General features: G+C 38.8%; 1 protein-coding gene across 7 annotated transcripts in view; it reads left to right on the top strand.

Moving 5' to 3' along the window:
• Window positions 1-17,509, top strand: part of anks1a (ankyrin repeat and sterile alpha motif domain containing 1A) — a 169,969-nt gene that overhangs the window by 38,128 nt on the left and 114,332 nt on the right. For 5 of the 7 annotated variants that reach the window (XM_031895639.1, XM_031895638.1, XM_031895637.1 and 2 more), the window contains exon 4: window positions 14,820-14,873. The exons of the other annotated variants lie outside the window; for them this stretch is intronic. In XM_031895639.1, the coding sequence (XP_031751499.1) occupies window positions 14,820-14,873 (54 nt within the window). The remainder of the gene's footprint in view (window positions 1-14,819; window positions 14,874-17,509) is intronic. 7 annotated transcript variants of the gene reach the window in all.

Genomic DNA, 17,509 nt, shown 5'->3' with positions numbered 1-17,509 from the left:
GGTCACACTGAGTGTCCTTTTATTATTTATTTGATTATTGAAACTTAGCAATAGCGGCTGCATTTCCCACCCTAGGCTTATACTCGAGTCAATAAGTTTTTCCAGTTTTTTTAGGTAAAATTAGGTACCTCGGCTTATATTCGGATCGGCTTATACTCGAGTATATACGGTAATTGCTTTTTATGATGAGGTTAGTACAAAGTTAGACTATGGGGTAGCAGAAGATTTTATCTATTTGGATTTCTCCAAAATTTTTGATACAGTGCCTCACAAACCACTGCTTTCTAAACTGCATTCTGTTGGTCTCTGTAATACTGTTTGTACATAGATGGGAATCTGGCTACAGAATTATGTACAGAGGGTGACTGTTAACAGTACATTACTGTATATACTTTGAGTAGGGTTCTTAGTGGCGATCCAGAGGGTTCTGTTTATTTAACTTACATAGTAACATAGGGTTGAAAAAAAGACCATCAAGAGTCCATCAAGGTCAACCCTTCCAAACAAACCTAGCCCACACAAACCTATGCTAAACCTATCTATACTGTCAAACACACAAACCATGTATACCAACATAAATACTAACTGTAGATTTTAGTATCACAATAGCCTTGGATACAATGCTTGTTAAAGAAATCATCCAAGCCCCTTAAAAGCATTTACAGAATCTGCCATCACAATATAACTAGGAAGGGCATTCCACAACCTCACTGCCCTTGCAGTGAAAAACCACCTACGCTGCTTGAAATGGAAGAAATCATCCAAGCCCCTTAAAGGAAAAAGAAAGTCAAAGTCACCTGGGGGTGCCAAAATGTTAGGTACCCCCAAGTGACTTTGACCACCTACCTTTTACCCCGGGCTGGTGCCCCTGTGAGGAGGGAACAGCACCAGCCCGGGGTAGCTGCCGGCGCTTCCTTCTTCCTGATTCGATGCGCACGCATGCGCAGTAGAGTGAAAAGCCGAACTTAAACATTAAAGTCGGCTTTTCACTCTACTGCGCATGCGCCCACCGCTGGCATTTCAGCAACGGAAGCAGGAAGAAGGAAGCGATCCGCTCCAGGTACCCCGGGCTGGTGCTGTTTTCTCCTAACGGGCACCAGCCCGGGGTACGAGGTAAGCGGTTAAAGTCACTTGGGGGTGCCTAACATTTTGGCACCCCCAAGTGATTTTGCCTTTCGTTTTCCTTTAAAAGCATTTACAGAATCTGCCATTACAATATCACTAGGAATGACATTCCACAACCTCACTGTCCTTGCAGTGAAAAACCACCTACGCTGCTTCAAATGAAAGCTCCGTTCCTCTTATGTTAAGGGATGGCCTCTGGTGCGCTGATCGTTTTTAATGGGAAAAAAAGAACATGCCCTATCTGCCTATAATCCACTCTAATGTACAGAATAATCATATCCCCTCGCAAGTGCCTGTTTAGTTTCGTGTCTCTGCAGTCTCTCCAGCTCATTAATTTCCTTTTTAAGGATTGGAGGCCAAAATCTGCACTGCATACTCAAGGCGAGGCCTTACCAGTAATTTATAAAGAGGCAAAATTATGTTTTCATCCCTTAAGTCAATGCCCTTTTTTATGCAAGACAGCACTTTATTTGCTTTAGTAGCCACTGAATGACTTTGCCTGGAATTACACTTGTTCATTAATGACTTAGAGAGGGTTTTGAAAGTACCCTTGACACCAAATTATGCAGTCCAATTAATTCTATCCAGCGGCAGGTGAAATACAGTGATGGTAAATTTAAAGGTCATGCACCCAGTAATGTAAAAATATGCTAGCTATATATACCCTCAAAAGGACTGTGTTGGGGAAATCCATAAAGGAGAAGGACCTTGGGGTCCTTGTGGATGATAAAGTTGGCTGAAGCAAGCAATGCCAGGCAGCAGTTGCAAGGGCAAACAAGGTTTTGAGTATTCTTAGAAGGGGGTATAGGTTTGCCAGTGGAGAGGGTCATTCTTCCGCTTTACAAAGCACTTGTAGTGCCCCATCAAGAATGTTTTCTCCAAATATGTTTTGTTTTTTTTTTTTTTAGTTTTTTTCCCCTGTAACCCTGAAATGTACTAGTGTAGTAAAATCAAATGTTATGGTCTGGTTGGGCTAAATAAACTTTATTTACAATCTACATTATATATTGTGTCCTTTCTTCTTTTATAATCCACAATCACAGTAAGCTAGCAGCAGCTATTTTGTGATCAAGGCATGCTTTGCATCAACCAAAAATCACGTGAAAGAAGGGCCTGATGCATGTACCCATGAAGTTTTTGGATTATGCTTCAGCGCAAATAATCAGGTGTATACGTCTGTGGATTTTTGGTGTCAGTGAGCCATGCCAACGCTGCCTGGAGCTGTTTGATTCCTTTTCTGCATTTGATTTTTGAATGCATGTACCCATGCGCAGGCTACAGAATTACAGACAGAATGAGAAAATGAGAATGTAGGTGAATGCGAGTAGGGCAGTTACATCTAGGAACTGCAGAAATGAAGGTGATTTCTGTTCCTGAGTTCCTGAAGGGAAAATATGATTGATTTTTTAATGCATTTATAATAGGTATAGATGTTTTAATTAAAAAAAGAAGTGACAATCTGCCACCTTTTCTTTGCTGAGCTCGCCTTCTTTCTCTGACTGAAGATGGTCAAAGAGGCGTCTACTGCACATGCTTACTGCCTGTGTTCCAATTAAAATCAATCATATGTACAGCAGATACATTTTTGACCATCTTCACAGTCAGAGAGCGAAGGAGAGCCCAGAAAAGAAAAGGGGGCATATTCTGCACACGCCTGATTGATTTGAATTGGAGCAGAGACAATAAGCATGCGCAGCAGACACCACTTCGACCATCTTTACAAGCAGAGAGAGAAGGAGAGCTCAGCAAAGAAAAGTGGGTAGAGCTTCACACTAGACTAGGAGGTTGCTCAAAGAGATAAAGTTGAGCTGCTTGAAATAAAGAATCTGCATGAGACTGCATGAGTTCTGGGAGAAGCATACCTCCCAACTGTCCCGATTTTCACGGGACAGTCCCAATTTTAACAGCTTGGCCCGTAGTCCTGGACTTTTACTGAAAAATCCTTCATTTATCTTTGATCTCCTGCACTGAACGCTAAAACGTTTCTCAAACTTAATTAAACAAGTAGATTTTGGCAGAAAGCCCAGAAAAGTTAACAAGCAACACCTGCATTTAGATACAGTTGTAACTAAATAAGCTAAGTAGGTCTCTTGGGGGAACTGTGACGTGCAGCTTAAAGGGCAATTTCACCTTTTTTAACAAAAAAAAAAAGACCCAAAAACCCCCAGAAATGTGTTCAAGCTTTAAAGGAACAGTAACACCAAAAAATGAAAGTGTATAAAAATAATTAATATATTATATACTATTGCCCTGCACTGTTAAAAGTTGTGTGTTTTCTTCATAAACATTACTGCAGTTTATATAAATACCCTGCTGTGTAGCCATGGGGGCAGCCATTTAAATTGAAAAAAGGAGAAAAGGCACAGGTTACTAAGCAGATAACAGATAAGTAGCAGATTCCCATTGTATTCTACACAGTTTATCTGGTATCTTCTTATGTAACCTGTGCCTTTTCTCCTTTTTTCAATTTAACTGGCTGCCCCCATGGCTACACAGCAGCTATTTCTATTAACTATAGTAGTCTTTCTGAAGCAAACGCGCAACTTTTACCAGTGCAGGGCAACAGTACATTATATTTTAATTATTTTAAAACATTTTTATTTTTTAGTGTTACTGTTCCTTTAAATTACCTGCCAAATTTTGTAAAATGGAGGTGCTATTTATGCGGTGTGGTTACAAAATTAGGCGTGGTCAAAATAAATTTGCCATATTTTATATTCTGAACTATACTGTACCTGCCTCGTTTCAGCATCTCTGTAGTAGTAATGATCCAGGTCTTTTCAGTTGTGCATAGGCTCTTCCAATCTTTGATTCTGTTAGAAGTGTCTGCGATACTCACATGTTCTGTGCTCTCTGGGCAGCTGTTGATAAACTAGGATTAGGGGTATTTGTGAAGATTCTTATTCAACCAGGTCATGGTATATCTGTAGTAAGAAGTAAAATCAACTGGGCTTTGTTTTTCTTAAAGACGTTTTGCCAGTCATCTGACTGGCTTTCTCAATTCAGAATGACTTGTACAAAGATCTTCCTGGAATAAATACCCTGGAATGTTGCTCTAATCAGCATAATCTGTTTATCATAACCAGCATGGGATGAGGGATCTTATGAAGCTGAAGTGTTGATTATATTAGCATGATTGGAGCTTTTTACTACAGATAAGATTAGGGGTTGTTGCAAATCATCAAGCAGAAAATGTGGTGACCTGTACATGGCTGATTATGATGATTAAATTCAGATGATGGTTGCACTGGTTTCAGAACTGCCATGTTGTTGTTATCTGTAGTAATTACTAATCAGCCTTATATCATGACATTTATATTCTATATATACAGTATATCATGCATCATTCCCTAAGCTTAGTAACTGTTAGCAGCGCAGAGCATGTGAAGTGGATAAGCAGTAAAGAAGATGGGAGCTATTCGGGGCATATTTGGAGGCACAGATCTGCACTACTAACATAATGTACAACATTTCTAGCCTGCTTCTTTAGTTAAGCTGTAAGCAGATTCACGTGGTAACTTACAGTCTTGGTTCTTTCCACCCCTTTAACAACTCTTTTTAGCATCCCCTTTAAGATCTTGTTAAATTTGTCTACTAGGCCTTCTGCCAGAGGCTCTAGGATGGTCAGAATTATTAGCAGGCTCTCAAAATAAGGCAGTTAACAGGCACTTATGGCAAGACTCTGACGACAATACTTCTTAACCGCAATATGTACACCTGGTGAGAAAAATTAAAAAAATAACTAAACCCTTAAAATGAGTGGCTAAAAATTTAAAAAAAATTTATACTGAACTTATTGCACCAGCCTAAAGTTTTAGCATCTCAATAGCAGCAATGATCCAGGACTTGAAACTTGTCACAGGGGGTATCTATCTTGGAAAGTGTCTGTGACACTTACACGCTGAGTGTGCTCTGAGTGGCTGTTGAGAAGGTAAGCTTAGGGGTCGTCGCAAATTATGTGAAAATGAGATTGACCTATAATAGCTGATTTTACAGGGTAGATTAATTATGATACTAATTGGTTTTTGAGCTGCCATGTTCTAGTTATCTGTATTTATTATTAATCATCCTTTTATTTTAGCATTTATATTCTACATCTACAGTAGTAGTGAGTCGGTTCCTAAGCTTCGTAATTAAAAGCAGCACAGAGCATGTGAATGGGAATCCTCAGAAGAAAACTGGGAGCTACTGGGCATCTTTAAAAAACACATATCTTCAGTGCTAAAGGCTGTGGTTGCCTTGGGCTGCAACAGAAGCCAAAAACATAATGCACAATATTTTTTAGGCTACTTGTTTAGTTAAGCTTTAGTTCTCCTTAAAAATATGTTCTTAAATTTTATCACAACCCAGGGATCCTCTCAACATATATTTATGGGTTATGTCTAATACCGTTTCCCTTTATGGTTCCGGTGCCACTAGCTGTTGCAAAACTTGTGCAGCACAGTGACTCAGTGGGTAGAACTTCTGCTTTGCAGAACTGGGGTCCTAAATTTACACTGCGAGGAGTTTGTATGTTCTCCCTCTGTCTGTGTGGGTTTTTTCCGGGTACTTCAGTTTCTTCCCACACTCCAAAAACATAAAGGAAGATTAATTGTCTTATGAATAAATTGACGCTAGTGTGTGAATGCTATAGGAACCTTAGACTGTAAGCTCCTCTGAGGCAGGGACTGATGTAAATGATGTATCATCTCTGTAAAGCACTGTGGAAAAATGTTGGCGCTATAAAAAATACCAGAAAATAAATACATGAAAATACTCCTCCATGTAGTCTACCTACTAGGTACAGAAAATCTTCATTCATAGACAAATATGGAAATACTTTGTCAGCCCCAGGATATTAAACCTGTTCTTTTAAGATGTTAATATTTTTCCAGGATTTTCCATCAGTGCGGAGCAGCTGATTTATATTAACTATAATAGTGTTTCTAAAGCAAAAACACAACTTTTACCAGAACAGGGCAACAGAACATAATATTTTAATAACTTTAAAATGCTTTAATTTTTTTGGTGTTATTGTTCCTTTAAAGGGATGCTGTCTTGATTTTTATGGACTTTTTATTTCTAAATTACAGTGTTTACATTCAAGATAATTCACTACCATTTAAAATGTTATTCTTGAACCAACAAATATATTTTTTTCAGTTGTCATATTGGTGTGTAGGCAACCATCTTAGTGCAGTGTGCCTGATTCTGAGCTTTCAGTAGGAGCCAGCACTACACAATAGAACTGCTTTCAAATAACCTATTGTTTCTCCTGCTCATTGTAGCTGAAGTTGCCACAACTTTTACTAATGAGTGCTATTCTTATATTTACCACTAGGGAATGGGAGAATTTTAAAGGAACAGTAACACCAAAATATGAAAGTGTATAAAAGTAATTACAATATAATATACTGTTGCCCTGCACTGGTACAACTGGTGTGTTTGCCTTAGAAGGACTACTATAGTTTATATAAACAAAGCTGCTTTGCTGCCATGGGGGCAGCCATTCAAATGCGAAAAGTCACAGGTTATGTAGCAGATAATAGATAAAGCCCCATTATATTCTACAGAGCTTATCTGTTACCTGCTATGTAACGTGTGCTTTTTCTGCTCTTTTCCAGCTTGAATGGCTGCCCCCATGGCTACACAGCAGGGTATTTATATAAACTATAGTAGAGTTTCTGTAGCCAACACACTAATTTTACCAGTGCAAGGCAACAATACATTATATTCTATTTACTTTAAAACACTTTCATTTTTTTTTGTTACTGTTCCTTTAAGCAATGCAGCTGTCCCAGAGCGGTTATCTTGCTACCCTCCCATTGTTCTGTTTATCAGCTGCTGATAAGGAAAAAGATGGGGGGTGATATCACTTCAACTTGTAGTACAGCAGTGAAGAATGAAGTGTATCAGAGCACGTCACATGGCTAGAAGTACTGTGGAAGCCTTTTTTGCACCATGTAAGGATGTATCTATTCAAAAAAGTACTTTAAAGAATAGTAACACCAAAAATTAAAGTGATGTAATGTAACTAGAATGTAATGTTTTGTTGCCCAACACTGATACAAATGTAGATCTGCTTCAGAAAGAGTACTATAGTGTATAGAAACAAGCTGCTGTGTAGCCCCGGGGGTAGCAATTCAAAACCAAAAGAAGGAGAACAGGCATAGCCCTATGCAACAGATAGCAGAAAATATCCAACCTGCGCATCACTAGTAGACTGGGTATCAAACTGGCAAATGAGGTTCAGTGTTGATAAGTGCAAGGTTATGCCCTTTGGTATAAATAATGTGTGCGTTGTAAACTCTATGGTAGTGGGTTGAAGGTATCTTTTATTCTTTGAGTAGGCTGTGTAACGCTATGCAGAGTCAATTAGTGGCTACTAAAGCAAATAAAGTACTGCCTTGCATACAAAAGGGCATTAACTCAAGGGATGAAAACATTATTTTGCCTCTTTATAGGTCCCTGGTAAGTGCTCACCTTGACTATGCAGTGCAGTTTTGGGCTCCAGTCCTCAAGAAGGATATTAAAGGAGAAGGAAAGGTAAAAACTGAGTAAGCTTTATCAGAAAGGTCTATGTAAATACAGCCATAAACACTTGCAGAACTGCTGCTCTGAGCCCTCCGTAAAATGAAACACCACATTTATTTAATTCTATTCTGTATACATGATCTTCTGTGTAAGACTTCCTTCCCCCCCTCAGAAAAATCTTTCAAGGCACGAGCCTGCACATTATGCGCCTCTCTATCTCCCTTTTCCTGCCCCATCATCTCTGCTGTAGTCTGGAGATGCAGGCACAGATGTGAAGTCAGATCAAGCTAAAATGGCAGCTGCTATCTTAAACAGAGGCAGCTTCTATGGTAATGGTAAGGAGCACGGAGATGCAGGCACAGAAGTGAAGTCAGATCAAGCTAAAATGGCAGCTGGTGTCTTAAACAGAGGCAGCTTCTATGGTAATGGTATGGTAAAGCATTCTGAAGAATAAATATAGTGTTCTATCTTACACTTTTGTGGCAAATCTATTGAGAATAAAATGCCTCAGTTGCTTTCCTTCTCTTTTAATGAGCTGGACAGAGTGCAGAGATGTGCAACTATACTGGTATAAAGTATGGAGTATTTAAATTAAGGGTAGGCTGTCAGTGTTGTCTTCTTTGGAGAAATGGCACCTGTGAGGGGACGTGATTACTCTTTACAAATACAGACATTATAGACAGATAGTGGGGGATCGATCAGTGCACCAGAGGCCACCCCTTCAGAGTAGGTGAACAAAACTTTTTTTTAAAGCAGCATAGGCGTTTCTTCGTGGTGAGGTTGTGGAAAGCCCTGCCAGTTTATAATGTTAGCAAATTCTGTTAATGTTTTTAAGAGTTGCTTGGATGATTTCTTGGGGTTGAACTGGATTTTGGTGTGGTAGTTACCACAATAAGATCATGCATGACTGAAGCTTTGGTGTGAAGGATCAAATTTATAACAAAAATTTAGGGGAAAAGAATATCCCATTAGCAAACCAATATGCTGCACCTCTCCATTTCTTGTAACATGACTAGTTAGACAAGCTCCAAATGAAAAATGTAACTTTTACTCTTGTACAAATATACATGTTCCCCAATAGTATATCCAGGTATGAGATACATTATCCGGAATCCCATTATCCAGAAAGCTTTGAATTTCTGAAAGGCCATTTCCCATAGACTCCATTATAACCAAATAATTCAAAATTTTACAAAAGATATAATTAAAGGAGAAGGAAAGGCTAAGTCACTTGGGAGTGCCAAAATGTTATGCACCCCCAAGTGACTTAAATCACTTACCTTGTACCCTGGGCTGGTGCCCCTGTTAGAAGAAAACCGCACCAGCCCGGGGTACCTGTAGTGAGCACTTCCTCCTTCCGTGTTTCTTCTGCGGTAATTTCCCTGGGCCGACGCATTCGCGGTAGAGTGAAAAGCCGACTTTGTTGTTAAAGTTTGGCTTTTCACTCTAATGTACATGCGCAGCGCGCCAGCGCAGAAGAAGAAAGTGCTCGCAGCTACTCCGGGCTGGTGCAGTTTTCTTCTAACAGGGGCACCAGCCCAGGGTACAAGGTAAGCGATTTAAGTCACTTGGGGGTGCCTAACAGTTTGGTGCCCCCAAACGGTTTTATTTTGATAAATGGCGGTTTTATTTTGATAAATGTTTACCGATGGGCTGTTCTCTATCATGCTTCTATTTTGAGTCATTCACCACTTTTCTACAATGGTCAGTATCATTTATAACAAAATCTGATTACATTACTCATTGCTTAGATGATTTCTTGTTTGTTGGCCCGTCTCGCACTACAACTCGTCAAGTACTGTTAAATACTTTCATTAACTTAGCCAATGAATTTGGTATCCCCCTAGCTCAAGATAAGACTATTTACCCGACTCAGGTTATTCAATTTTTAGGTATAGAAATAGACACATATCTTATACAGTTTCACCTGCCAGAAGATAAATTGATTAAATTGCGTAGTTTAGTGGCATCAGCAGTTAAAAAGTTAAAGCTTAAACACCTCCAGTCATTAATTGGTCACTTAAATTTTGCTACAAAGATTATCCCAATGGGCAGAATTTTTAATAAGAGGTTAACAGCCTTAACGGCAGGCATACAAAACCCTAACTGGCATATACGGGTACGAACTCCAGTAAAAGAGGGTTTATTAATATGGCAGACATTTCTAGAAACTTTTAATGGTAGGTCCTGTTGGCAGGAGGACTTTATGGATAATTCTACTATTAACCTCTTTACTGATACGGCTGCATCCACAGGGTTTGGTATTTTCTTTAATGGTCCAGTGGTGTGCTGATCCTTGGCCATCATTACAAGTTGGGTTTAATAAAAACTTGGTTCTCCTGGAGATTTTCCCGGTGCTTGTAACTTTATATATTTGGGGCCAACAATTGGGAAAAAGGAGAATCCTGCTACATTGTGATAATATGGGCATGGTGGAAATTATCAATAATTTATCCGCAAAATCTCCACCAGTCATTGCCATACTCAGGCAAATAGTACTTAAAATGTTAGAATTAAACATTTGGCTCAAAGCAAAACATATTCCTGGGTGTAAGAACAAAGTTGCTGATTCTCTCTCACATTTTCAGCTAGATATCTTCAAACGTTTCGTACCTCAAGCAGTGGAGACTAGGATCGGCTGCCCAACTCATCTCTGGGGCTTGATCAGATTAGGGGCTGAGCAGATTAGGAATTATAATTGATAATTCCATAGCAGTTAATTCATGGTCAGCATATGTTTGCAGTTGGAGTTTGTGGAATCAGCAGTTAATGCAAAACACGAAAAATTCTAATTTAGATAATTTGATTTAGTTCATATTGCAGTTACAACAGCAGGAAAAATCTCCTAATACCATTAAAAAACACATGGCTGGAATTTCTTTTATTCAAGCTTTTTGATAGGCCAGATCTTACAAAAAAGACAATTGTAAAACAACTTCTTAAAGGCTATCAAAAAGAAAATGGGACAAGCGAAAACCTATTACTTTGAATTTGCTACTATTAATGCTTAAAGAATTAAAACAAATATGTCGTTCAGTTTACGAATATGTCATGTTATATTGTTAAACATTGTTATACATTGTTGCATTCTTTGGTGCTTTGAGAGTTAGTGAAATAGTATCTCCAAGTAAAAATATGCCAGGGGGATTGAATCTAGCTGACACTGCTGTTATTGCAAATAAATTGCAAATTAAGATTAAACAGTCCAAAACTGATATAGAAGGAAAAGGGGAACTGATATGGTTAGTTTGTTTTTCCCATCAAGCTTGCCCAGGGAAGGCATATGTGGAGTTTGCCAATATTAGAGGCTCAAAGCCTGGTCCACTCTTTATGCACCAAAATGGGGAATTTTTATCTAAATTTCAATTTTCCCAAGTACTAAGGAATACTATTGCCAAACTTGGCTTGGATCAGGAGTGCTATGGCACTCACTCTTTCAGAATTGTTTCTGCCACACAATTGTCTTTATATGGCTCCAATGAAGATGTGATTAAAAAGTTAGGTAGATGGAAATCTGCTAGATTCAAACTCTACATACGTCCAGAGTTAGTGCATAATTGTTAATTTCTTTTTTCAGAATCAGATATGGTGTCAGTCTTCATAATAGGACATTCCTACATACACAGGGCACAGAGAAGAGCATTACAACGTTCTTATGGGATTAATCTTAACTTCAAGGAGAAGGAGGTTAAAATAAATTGGTTAGGTAAATGGGGGGCCAGTTGGCATGATTGGTTCACTTTGTTATCTCAAATGATTTCTAAATGGGGTACACCAGATGTTGTAATTCTTCCCCTAGGTGGTAATGATATTGGTAAGGAGAAGTCTATCGAACTTATTCGTTATATAAGGCGGGATTTAGCACAAATGCATTTCTTTTTTCCTGGGGTTGTTTTTCTATGGTCTGAGATTGTAGCACGGATTGTTTGGCTACAGTCTCGCACCACAAAACCTTTAGAAAGGTGCCGTAAGAAAATTAATAATGCTGTTTCTAAATTTACTGCAGTTTTACTGCAGTTGAAACTACTGACATATAGACACACAGACCTTGAGCTGGGTGGTAATGGCCTTTACCTAAATGACGGTGTTTATTTATCTGACATAGGTTTTGATATTTTCATTTTGGGCTACAGAATGCAATTGATTTAGCCATTTTAAAATGGAAGGGTGCCAAAGCAAATCGCTAGGGCGATGCTTTGGTGTGGAGGTGTTTATGTTGGTTTAAAATTAATGGGAGAGTTGAAACAAATTTGAGATGCTCCTGGCCTGGCAATAAGGCGGAGTCAAAAGATTTAAATTAAGGCAGCTGGAAGAGTTATTATTCTGTCGTGCTTTGTTCATTTTGCGTTTATTTTTTTGTGATATTTAATAAATAAGCTGCGGCCATTATCTTCCTCCCAGCTCTGGTCTCCGAGTGGTTTTTTTTATTATTTAGGTAAACAATATTCCATCCAGCATACAAGTCCCATGCAGACGGAGGGCCTAATTTAGGGCTGTAGGTATCATGGGACTGTAGCTGGGGGAGCAGCAGTGATGGGGTTAATGATAACGCACCTGGTGTGTAATGGGGTTCTGATAAAATTAGGCAACAGCTGGGCAAGGGGTCCTGGCAAGGAAAGGAGCCAATAGAAGATTGGCTATAAGGGGTCACATGGATATGGTATGTGGGGTATAAATGGCAAACTCACGGGCACGGGCTCACCTTTCATCAGGAACGGTCTCAAGACATTCCCACCCCCTTTTAATGTTTACTTTGTAATGACTGTAATTCAGTAGTTGTATAAAAAAAAAAAAAATATATATATATTATTGTCGCAGCTTGGAGGTGTTTATGTTGGTTTAAAATTAATGGGAGAGTTGAAACAAATTTGAGATGCTCCTGGCCTGGCAATAAGGCGGAGTCAAAAGATTTAAATTAAGGCAGCTGGAAGAGTTATTATTCTGGCGTGCTTGGTTCATTTTGCGTTTATTTTTGTGATATTTAATAAATAAGCTGTGGCCATTATCTTCCACCCAGCTCTGGTCTCTGAGTGTTTTTTTCATTATTTAGGTGAACAACATTCCATCCAGCGAACAAGTCCCATGTGATTTTACCTATTGGTGAAAGACTGAAAAAAACTGGTCTATTTTCCCACAAATAGACCTCAGAGAAAATGTGTTGGCATAGTGCAGACTGGCCAGGGTGTACTGCTGTACCATTAGTACCAAGTATCTCTTTGATGACTGCAACCCCACTTGGGTTTTTTGTGCCTTTGTGCCCTCATTTAGTTCCTCTTATTGTAGAGAGTTTCTAAATACTGCCTGTCTCAAAACTAAATTGTGCTTGATTTGTGTTTCATTCACCTAGTACAGGTGGTTATTAAAATGTACTAATTTGTGACTATGAAGATTTTCATTCATCCAGGTCATGGTATATCTAGTATAAATAAATCTAAAGCAACTGGACTTGTTGAATAATCATTGAAGACATTTCACTACTCATCCGAGCAGTTTCTTCAGTTCAACTGACTGGTATGTGAAGTCCTCAGCATATATACTCTTCCACTAATCCAATCACAATGGCACTTTGTAACTCTTCAAAGAGTTGACATCTGAATCTCAGAGGTGTGAATACTGTGGAGTTACTTTGAAAGGATTACCAAAGTATCGCACAACTCATCGAAACAGGTGTTACTTGTTAGAGTTGCATGAATGGATGTGTGTACAGTTCTGAAACTGCCGGGGTACAGAAACATCTTCAGTGATTACTCAACAAGTCCAGTTGCTTTAGATTTATTTATACTATATGTACTAATTTGTGTTTTGGATGTACTTACTGTGCCAGTAATAACCACCTGTGCAAGTAGTGTTAGGCTGATTCCTTCATGTCTATGACACAATGGGCATTTCTTTCACTGGAGGTCAGCAGCAGCTAAAATTTCCCATTATTATACACTGGAGAATGGAGCAGGTTTTAATTAATTTTGTAGGCAATTATGAATAATATATGGTGCTCGTTTTACTTTGGGCTAAACATATCCTATCTATAAAAATAACCCATTTATTGGAGCTCCTTATAGATCCTATCAGTTCTCTGTCAGTTTCAAATGAAGGGTGGGCGTGTCTTAACATCAGGAGCAGGATACCCAATCACAGCCTTGCACTCACAGAAGCGAAGATAGGCTTCAGTTCCCTATCAGGTCAGCCTAGCTGCTGATTGGTTCCTATCCTACAATGCTGTATACTGGGAGCTGCCGGCTCCCCTGCACATCCAGAGAATTTAGCCAGCAGGAAGTGGAACAGATGGGCGGGACTAGTGGGGTTTTGGTGGAATTTCTCATAAATCCGTTCCGAAACACAACTTTTTTAAGCACAATCCCTCTATATTTAGAGGAGTATAATTCACTTGTACATTCTTAATTTTTATGTGATATGTCTCCTTTAAGCATTTTGCACATCAAAACTAGCTTAGAAATTGTCTGCACTGCTAAAAAAAAAATGTTCCTTTGAATAGCACCCAAATGTAGAAATAGGAGAAGCTGAGCCATATACAGCTGAAGATAGGAATTGAATAGCTGAGGCATTAGCTTCCTGAATCTACTTGCACAATGCTCTGCTGGCTGTTTTTTGCAAACACAGAGTCATGTATTATGCACTGAGATGGCTCACACGCGAAAAACTATAAAAGAAAACTTGCTTGTGTAGGCCTCCGAAGGTGTATATGGTTTTGTTTCTGTCATTATATATGCTGTTTTATAGTGGAACTAAATGGTTGTTTAAAGGCCATACCAGTAAATGTTCTTTTTTGCCATATATGGACTATAGCTTTATTGAGTTTCCTGTTAACAGCATATTTATTAAAATTTGCGGAAGCTCCCTAGTTTTTGCCACATACATACACTGGACAAAGGGTCTATGTTGAGCATATGTTTAAGAATGATATTGTTATGGACAGCCCACATTTTGTAGGGGATAATGTTTTCTTGTGTGCCCCCTTTTTTGTGTAAGAAAAAAAAAAATTGTATAAAGGTACTTGTGAAATACTTTTATAACAATCTGTAACATTTCCCATATTTCTGTTTTACCATATAAGCATTCAGTGGGCCACATCTGTTACTAAAAAAAATGTTGTGTTTTCCTCAAATATTGTCATCGTTTTATTTTAGTGTTTTTTGATTTTTTTTTTTCCCATCCTTTTGTAGAATGTCCCAGAAGTGAAAAAGTACGGCCCCTTCCATCCTTATGTGAATGCCAAGGTGTGTACGCTCCCTTTTTTGGTTTTTGCTTGCCTTATGTGGGTGATAAGATTTCTATTAGACTCTGTAAATTATACTTAATACTTTATACTTGGATGTGTGCTCTCATCTCTGTTTATGTCATGCCTACTAACATGTCAAGCTAGGCCTCTTGTAGTTGTTTAAAACAAATCCCATTTGTGAATAAATTTTCTATATACCATACTATCAATAAAATAATGCATGCAAAATGGGACCCTCAGAGGAGCCTACTCAACCAATATCTGGCTGAAAATCAACCAGATGTCAAATGGCAGCGTAGAAATTCTGTTGGGACAAGTAGTGCGTTGGCAGCCTGTATCTAGTCAATGTGATCTGATATCGACGACCTCAAGGTGGCCATATCAAAGAAAGATGTACTCAATTGACAGTATCGCCGAACGAGTATATTTTTCATTGTATGGCCAGCTTAAGATTGTAAACTCTGCTGGGGCAGGGACTGATATGACTTTTACAATTATAACATCTGTAATGCATTGCAGAATATGTTAGTGCTGTATGAATAGAAAATAATAAATGTTTTTTTTCCCACACAACACTAAAATTTACCTTTTATACTGGGTCCCTCTAGAGGAGGGGTTAGCCCCACAGGTTGGATGCCACTGACTCTATCACTCTTTATAGAGGTATAGGACCCGTTATCCAGAATACTCGGGACCTGAGGTATTCCAGATAAAGGGTCTTTCCGTAATACCATAATACCTTAAGTCTACTAAAAAATATACATTAAACATTAATAAACCCAGTAGGATTGTTTTGCATCCAATAAGGATTATTTATATCTAAGTTGGGATCAATTACAAGGTACTGTTTTATTACTATAGAGAAAAAGAAAATCAGTTTTAAAATTCTGAATTATTTCATTAAAATTGAGTCTATGGGAGACAGGCTTTCAGTAATTTGGAGCTTTCTGGATAACAGGTTTCCGGATAAGGGGTCCCATACCCGTATACACTTAAGTAAGGCAGCATTGCCAACAATTATAATTTGGAAAGTAAAACCTTTACACAAAACACTCAAAAAAGTGCATTATTAATCTGATTAGTTTGCGCCAGCCATGGGTGTTTCCCATGCCACCCCCCTATCACGCACTTCGCATTTACCTCTTCAGCATTGCAAGCACATCAGGTGGGTCATCGCTACTGCAGAAAGTGCTGTTTAAAAAATACAGAAATTTGGCTCTCATCAGAGGTGGCTTTTTGCCTCTCCTGGTAACTGACCACAGGTGCCAGGTAATTAAGAAGCCTTGTAGTGACAAGTTAAGTGTCATTTCTGAAAGACTCTGACTTCTTCTCCATTCTTCCATAACAAAGATATCAGTGACATACATTTTGTTCCATGTTACTGCAACAGCATTAAAAAAAATCTACTGAGACCTCTCTAATAGGAACAAGCCCATTGTAGAGGAATACTTAATTTCAGACTTTGTATCTGCAATACTGAACAAACAAAAGCAGGTTCAGAATCTAAACACACAAAAGCAAAAGCGATCCAAACCTTAAAGGAGAAGGAAAGGTAAAAACTAAGTAAGCTTTATCAGAAAGATTAATGTATAACAGGTATAAGCACTCACCGAAAAGCTGCAGTGAGTCCTCTATCAAAAGAAACACAGGATGTCTTTTTCTGTGTACACACATGTTCTTCGGTATCAGACTTTCTCTCTCAGAACAATCCTTCGTTCCCACAACCAGAGTCTGTGCAGCTCTCTCCTCTCCCCCTTCTTCTTCTCCCCCTCTCCCCTCCCACAAGAATGCATAAGAACTCCCTCCATCTCCCATCAGAATGTGTGATCTGAGCTACCAACTGCTAGAGCTGCAGCAGGAAGCTAATGCGACCACACTAAAATGGCAGCTGTTATCTTAAATGAACAGAGGGCGCTTTTAGGGCTCTTTTCTCAAGTATGGTAAAGCTTTCTGCAGAATAAATAGTGTTCTAGCTTGCACTAATGTGGCTAATCTATTGGCAGTAAAATGCCAAAATGACTTTTGCCTTCTCCTTTAAAAGAAAACAAAGACACAATATCGGCAAGAAAAAGTGAAGGAACCATTGAGAATCTATCCTCTACTGTGCTGTGCGGGTCAATGACAGAACATTTTTGTAATCATTTTTACATAATCCTAAAATCCTCAAGAAGGGGATCCAGGAACATTTACAGTCGACTGGGTGGAGATTGTCCCAAACCCTCTGGTCTATAGTACACACAGTTTTATAATGGGGGACCAGATACCTATGACCATGCACAGGCATCACAATTAAACAACTTAAAGTTGCGAACAAACTTCATGTTGGTTTGAACGTGAAGTCACTGAATGAAATCTGATTGGCTGTTGTTGTCTCCACCCAGTTTTTATAACCTTGGGCCACAAATATATAGTAAAAACCACTGTGCAAAGTTTGGGGACTCCGGTTTTAATAATGTCTGATCGGCAGCAATTTAAATTTCCCCACTGAAAGTCAACCAGAGTGACATCTGGTTGGTGGCTGTTCCCACTTGTTCTAACCTGAAACTGCAGTTACCCAGTGACTCTGCAAAGTTTAGGGACACTACAATTAATAGTTAAAGAAAGGCAGCAGTTAAATTTAAACCAATAAAAGTC

Source organism: Xenopus tropicalis, chromosome 2 (assembly GCF_000004195.4).
Source record: "Xenopus tropicalis strain Nigerian chromosome 2, UCB_Xtro_10.0, whole genome shotgun sequence".
Taxonomy (NCBI): domain Eukaryota; kingdom Metazoa; phylum Chordata; class Amphibia; order Anura; family Pipidae; genus Xenopus; species Xenopus tropicalis.
This window is presented reverse-complemented; position numbering and strand designations above follow the sequence as displayed.